The 7,453-nt window shown below is 47.6% G+C and overlaps 1 protein-coding gene across 1 annotated transcript; it reads left to right on the forward strand.

The window, feature by feature from the left end:
- The first annotated feature begins 342 nt into the window (after positions 1-342).
- Positions 343-1,357, forward strand: LOC119305349. The gene has a single exon (XM_037581887.1). The coding sequence runs from the start codon at positions 349-351 to the stop codon at positions 988-990; it is 642 nt and encodes a 213-aa protein (XP_037437784.1). The 5' UTR covers positions 343-348; the 3' UTR covers positions 991-1,357.
- Positions 1,358-7,453: the final 6,096 nt, after the last annotated feature.

A 7,453-nucleotide genomic window follows, 5' to 3' on the forward strand; every position in this document is an offset into this window, starting at 1 on the left:
AGGGGATGGATCTGGCCATGGCGGCAGGCAGCCATGGCAGCCGGCGAGGGGAGCCTGGCCGCCGGTGATGGAGATGGCCCAGTTGCAGCTCGGGGGGAGGGGGAGGGGGAGGGGACATGCTTCCAGGGGAGGCACTCGCGGAAGGAAGAAGAAGCACAGAAGAAAAAAAAATGTTTCGATTGAGGCCCACGTAGCCTACACGGAAAAGAGGGAGCGAGCGAGGGGCACCGGCCGAGCGTTCGGCCGGTTCTCGGATGCCAAACGTTTCCCTTGTGCAAATCGTCTTGGTATTTATTCGCGGAGGGTCTAACGACTGATCTCCAACTCCCTGCTATGCGTGTCTCTCTCATGATGCAAGCTTCGCAGACCAACAAATCGCAGCCAAAGCCTCTGCCGCTGCCGCTGCCACCTCCGCCACTCTCGCTGCCGTCGACCGTCCCGCGCCGGCGAAACCGCAGCGCCTCCTCCTCTTCCTCGTCTTCCTCCGTGTCCACCGCCTCCTCCTCCTTCTCCCCGTCGACGTCCCCTGCGCCGTCTCCTCGCACCGCCTCAGCCACTTCCGTGGTGCCCTTTTCGTGGGAGCGCCGCCCGGGACTCCCCAAGAGCAATCTCGCCGGCCTTATCTCCTCGTCCAGCGGCACCGCGGCCGTTCCGCTCCCACCGCCGCCACTGCGCCCTTCCACTCGCCGCTGCCGGCAGCGCAGACGCCGCCGCGCCCTCGACGCCCCTGCACCTGCACCCGCAGCAGACCCCTTCGCCGCCGCCTTCGTGGAGTGCACAAGAGAAGAAGGCACAGACGACGCAGACGACAAGCTTTGGCTGACGCCGACGACAACCAACTCCAGCCGCATGGCGCGGTCGTGGCGACTCGCCGGCGGCGGGGTCCGTGTCATCAGGTTCCTCGACCTATACTGGTGCAGGAGGGCCATGGACGTCGCCGACGGTGCTTTCCTTGCCCGCCGGTCCGTCGCACCGCGTCCACGTCCATGACCAGGCCGGGCTGACTACACAGAGATAAGTAGCAATAATTAACATGTCTGATCGTCTGCCACCGCGAAAAATGGCAGAACATGAGCTTTGCTGGGGTCACATCGATCATCTGATTAGCGTCATCCGGAGCACGGATTTCTGATCAGACGGTTGAGGTGTCATGAACAGCATGCGCCACAGCTTAATTAGTGTGCTTTCCTTTGTTCATGGATGCGTGTGTCTCGAGAAAAGTTTGCTTGTTTCTGGCAACACAGTACTACTATATAGTATAAAATGTCTGGTTGTCTTGGGATTCGTTTGGTTTGGCTTGTTAATTTTGCGGGGACTAATATATAATCTGAAGTTGTTGCGGGAGTGTCGTATGCTACACCTGTTGTTGGTGAGCGTGGGTGGGCTGCTCCATGAATTAGCACCAAACTTCGTCAAGTGATCACCCCTATGCAGTGTACTACTGTGCGCACACGCATACTCCCTCCGTTCTAAATTACTCGTCGCTGAAATGGATGTATTTAAAACTAAAATACATCTACATACATCTATACGTGCGATAAGTAATTAGGGAGTAGTAGCTGGCATTGCAGAGAAGAATGTAAGAATACGTAGCACGACGCCGATGCTGTCCCTACCCTTTGCTATTGATTAGGTGTAACCAATAAAAATAAAATCGACAAAGGATAGCTACTCTGTATGTCTGTATGCTATGTACTCATGGCATTTGGGTACAATGTTTCTCTGTCAGTCGCAGCATAATCATACTGATCGATGTCTTGAAATGTATTGCATGATGGCTAGACCGTTGAACGGTCGCTCCTAAAGGACCTTCATATAGTATCTTGGATCCTCGGTTGGACTTTTGTGATCCACCTTTGATCAGCCGGTCGGTCACAAGTGCTCAAACGGGCGACAGCTCGATGGGGGGAAATAATTTCATAGGTGTCCATGTGCTCGTCACCATTCCTCCACATGGTCGTCCACAGTGACGCTGGCGCTCATAGGGAGAGTCCTAGAGAACCGAGAGTCGATCCAACCACTACATTTTCGTGATAGATTTTTGCCGCTAGCGTTGCTCTTACGGGCGGAGGTTCATACAAAAGCTTTTCGCAAACGACAGGCACATGATCCGTTGCGTTCATGATAAAAAGGTCAAATGCAATTGAAAATTAGGCTGATCATTTCTATAAGTCTTTGTGAGTGATTTTACAAGTTATCAATCCCTAAATGATAGTGCTTTCGAATAATTTATAGAAGTGCTTAAAGTATTTCTGAAAGTTTTGCAGCCAGAAGATTTCATATTTAAATCACACGTACCTCATATTTTTATACATAAACAGCACACCGTTTTGATTGCCCATACGTAAGTTAATACAAATAGTGCATGCCAGCATCCTCTGATACGGAGCCACCAAATTGATCTTGTTGAACCATTATGACTAAGTGGAGCTTAATTTCATATAATTTTTTTACCTGAAGCTTAATTTCATATTGTTCGGCTGTGACGTCAGATAGTGTGATTGGTGCATGCATAAAATTCTCATTTGGAACAGCAAAGTCTCAAGTTTTTTTGGATTTTCGATAACAACACAAATAGAAAAACAAATAAAGATAAGAACAAAAACTGGAACGAAAGCTGGATAAAAACTTCAACAATAACTGGTGGTGACCCGCTAAGGGGCTTATCACCATGTTGACTCCCGACTTGTTGGCCGGGCCTAGGACCCCATGTCGGTTCCGCCCTCGGCCACTTCAGGCAACCCATGAGCATTACATGAAGATCTAAAAGACTTGACGCATACTCCGAGACGTTGGACCCATGTTACTAAGACGCTGGACCCATGGAGGATTCTGCCTCCCCGTACGTAGCTCACAAGGATATTGTAACCCTAGGACCCCGGTACCTATAATACCTAGGGGCCAGGCTCGTAGAAGACACAATACTCCCTCCGATTCTTTTTTCTCTGCGTATAACTTATTCCTGTTTTATCCTATTTAGTCTGTGCGTTGCTTTTCATTCGCGCGTGTTTCCATCTATACCCCGCATCTGTGGCATGCGCATGCATTAATTTGGCAGCGACAGCGGTGCTCTAACCAATCAATCACAGCATGCAAACGACCTCTGACGCGCGCAGGGAGGAGAGAAAAGGAGACAGAAGCGGCTACCAATCCATTGCATGCACCAATTAAACAACTTTGTGCATGCAAAGGGGCAAAATAGTCCAAGTATAGACACAACCAGACCCTTCTTGGTATCCGCGTCTTGACTTATGAGCAGAGGAATTAGGATCGGAGGGAGTACAATCTCGTGGTAGATTACCTATACTCTGTGCTACACTCCGACATAATGAACACAAGCTGACATAGGGTATTATCTCCTCGGAGATTCCGAACCTGGGTAAAACCATGTGTCCTTATTACCATCGCTCCTAGACGCCTAGCTTAGGACCCCTACCTCAAGATCTGTCGGATTTAGCTTCGTCAATTATTGTAACACAGTCACTACTGACACAATGCCTCCCCGGCAACGGCACCAGAAAAGGTGGTTGATGCCCTTTGAGATTTGGTTTGGATAGCATAAGGTTTGCATGCCTTTTCCCCGAGAAGTGACCCTGGTTATTGAACTCTCGAGAGGATATGCACTACCACAAAGGCTGTGACAAGTTATTACCAACGAATTAAATTCTTATTTTTCAATCGTACTTTTAACTACCTTTTTCAATGTAAACACTAGTAAATTTGGCAATGCATATGAATTCTTACTCTCACAACCTTATATTTGTGTGTGGGATCTCATCTCGATCATAAACATAGCTCTTGAAGACTACCACTATGATGTGCTTGTGACGCGATCATGCGGGGATGTGTCCAAAGTACGTCTTGACCGGTGCACGACCTACATCGAGGGTCAGTTCTCCAATCAATGGCCCTTACTATCATGCAGGGTTACCTCAGTTATTAAGAATAAATATTCAGACAAAAGCATTGAGCGTTTAATGACTACAACTCACTCATCCCAAAGGAATAATTTTCCAGTACCGTACTAACCCCTTCTCTCACTGCTTTCGGGATAGCCTTCCACATAATCCTCGCTCATTGCCATCGACTTGATTGATCTATAGGATCCTGGGTACCTGTAGGGCCCTAGAACGAGAGGACAAGAGAAAACTATTATAATCAGACAGATACAAATAACGTCAAATACGCAAAGTCATTCCAATGATCCCTAGCACAAATATATCAGGTTGCAAGGTCTTGCCTCAACCCATTGCCTTCCAGAATTACCACACTGGTGATTAGATTGCAAGATGAACTCATCGAATACGACGTAAAGATTAATGATTGATTGATAAGATATCTTACAATTATTGCTGAATACGATACACCGATTACAAGTATGACTAACTTGAAGAGAATGGTTGCAGTGATGATGGTGACAACGGCTATGGAGATGAGATGTGAAATGGCGATGGCTAGGGTTGGAAGGTTAGTTCTGGTTCTCTATTTTTGAATGGTGCTCTCCATTTGATATTCTGTCGTCGACCCCTTTATAAATGTTGGCCACATGGACCATACAGAGCTGACGACAAGTAGAACAAGCGGCGACATGAGCGAGCATGCTCGTACCTTGCTCCGTCTTGCGTTCTGTTGAGCCTGATGCACCTCCTGTTGACTTGCCTCTTCCACATTTTTTTAATTTCCTTGTATATGATGGTATCCTTCTATGTTTTGGCCATTTTCTTACGGAAACACAGTAAACAAAGGATCTTATGAGCTATCGCATTCATTAGTCATTAGTAGCAACAACAAAGTGATTTTCTCAAAAAATTGGGATTATCCTATTTAAACAATGGTGTAACCAGCACAAAAATATCACTCTCAGAGACCAACCTCCTTAGCGTAGAGGTCGGATTGCTGGCCCAAGAGGTCTAGTATATCCAAGAGCATAGGCTAGGAGGAATGCAGATTTAGCGGTCTTGGTGGAGAGGAATATACAACCATTAGCTGGTCGGACTCACCTAATGTTTGAATACCAGGGCCGAAACGACCCTTGTCTTTTGAACCGTGAGATATCTTCGTATCTGAGATAAAGTCGTGCAAGCACTTCATGACCCATGTCCCTTTGGATGAGATTACTCTAGAGGTCATGCTGGAGTCCTTTCATTAGGGTCATCATCCATAAAACATAAGCCCTGCATCCCATGCATCCCCCATGAGTTCTCAGCTTTTTGATATTTTCTATCCCACCTTTTTACGTAGGCCTTTAGGCCTTTTTTTATCCCAGCCTCCTTGGCTTGGGAGATTACCGCCAGTAGAGCTGTCATGCCTGATGCAGTCGTTATCCAGTGAAGGAAATATGCCCTAGAGGCAATAATAAAGTTATTATTTATTTCCTCATATCATGATAAATGTTTATTATTCATGCTAGAATTGTATTATCCAGAAACATGATACATGTGTGAATACATAGACAAACATAAAGTCACTAGTATGCCTCTACTTGACTAGCTCATTAATCAAAGATGGTTATGTTTCCTAACCATAGACATGTGTTGTCATTTGATTAATGGGATCACATCATTAGGAGAATGATGTGATTGACTTGACCCATTCCGTTAGCCTAGCACTTGATCGTTTAGTATGTTGCTATTGCTTTCTTCATGACTTATACAAAGTTCCTACAACTATGAGATTATGCAACTCCTGTTTACCGGAGGAACACTTTGTGTGCTACCAAACGTCACAACGTAACTGGGTGATTATAAAGGTGCTCTACAGGTGTCTCCGAAGGTACATGTTGGGTTGGCGTAATTCGAGATTAGGTTTTGTCACTCCGATTGTCGGAGAGGTATCTCTGGGCCCTCTTGGTAATACACATCACTTAAGCCTTGCAAGCATTGTAACTAATGAGTTAGTTGTGGGATGATGTATTATGGAACGAGTAAAGAGACTTGCCGGTAATGAGATTGAAATAGGTATTGGATACCGACGATCGAATCTCGGGCAAGTAACATACCGATGACAAAAGGGAACAACGTATGTTGTTATGCGGTTTGACCGATAAAGATCTTCGTAGAATATGTAGGAGCCAATATGAACATCCAGGTTCCACTATTGGTTATTGACCGGAAATAGTTCTAGGTCATGTCTACATAGTTCTCGAACCCGTAGGGTCCGCACGCTTAACGTTACGATGGCATTTTTATTATGAGTTTATAAGTTTTGATGTACCGAAGGTTGTTCGGAGTCCCAAATGTGATCACGGACATGATGAGGAGTCTCAGAATGGTCGAGACATAAAGATTGATATATTGGAAGCCTATATTTGGATATCGGAATGATTCCGGGTGAAATCGGGATTTTACCGGAACACCGGAGGGTTACCGGAACCCTCCCGGGGGTTAATGGGCCTTAATGGGCCATGAGGGAGAAGAGGAGGGTCGGCCAGGGCAGGCTGCGCGCCCCCTCCCCCCCTAGACCGAATAGGACAAGGAAGGGGGGGGGGCGGCGCCCCCCTTTCCTCTTTCCCCTCCCCCCTTTCCTTCTCCACCAAGGCAAGAGGGGGGAGTCCTACTCCCAGTGGGAGTAGGACTCCTCCAGGCGCACCCCTAGAGGGCCGGCCGCACCTCCCCCTCCCTCCTTTATATACGGGGGCAGGGGGCACCCTAGAACACACAAGTTGATCTTCGTGATCGTTCCTTAGCCGTGTGCGGTGCCCCCCTCCACCATATTCCACCTCGGTCATATCATAGCGGTGCTTAGGCGAAGCCCTGCGTCGGTAGAACATCATCATCGTCACCACGCCATCATGCTGACGGAACTCATCCCCGACACCCTGCTGGATCGGAGTCCGGGGATCGTCATCGAGCTGAACGTGTGCAGAACACGGAGGTGTCGTACGTTCGGTACTTGGATCGGTCGGATCATGAAGACGTACGACTACATCAACCGCGTTGTCATAACGCTTCCACTTACGGTCTACGAGGGTACGTGGACATCACTCTCCCCTCTCGTTGCTATGCATCACCATGATCTTGCGTGTGCATAGGAATTTTTTTGAAATTACTACGTTCCCCAACAGTGGCATCCGAGCCTAGATTTTATGCGTTGATGTTATATGCACGAGTAGAACACAAGTGAGTTGTGGGCGATACAAGTCATACTGCTTACTAGCATGTCATACTTTGGTTCGGCGGTATTGTTGGATGAAGCGGCCCGGACCGACATTACGCGTACGCTTACGCGGGACTGGTTCTACCGACGTGCTTTGCACACAGGTGGCTGGCGGGTGTCAGTTTCTCCAACTTTAGTTGAACCGAGTGTGACTACGCCCGGTCCTTGTGAAGGTTAAAACAACACTAACTTGACGAACTATCGTGTGGTTTTGATGCGTAGGTAAGAACGGTTCTTGCTCAGGTCGTAGCAGCCACGTAAAAATTGCAACAACAAAGTAGAGGACGTCTAACTTGTT

The sequence above is a fragment of the Triticum dicoccoides genome, chromosome 5B, assembly GCF_002162155.2.
Source record: "Triticum dicoccoides isolate Atlit2015 ecotype Zavitan chromosome 5B, WEW_v2.0, whole genome shotgun sequence".
Classification (NCBI taxonomy): Eukaryota; Viridiplantae; Streptophyta; class Magnoliopsida; order Poales; family Poaceae; genus Triticum; species Triticum dicoccoides.

Coding starts and splice junctions, on each gene's coding strand:
- LOC119305349 (XM_037581887.1), top strand. CDS start 349: ATGATGCAAGCTTCGCAGACCAACAAATCGCAGCCAAAGCCTCTGCCG.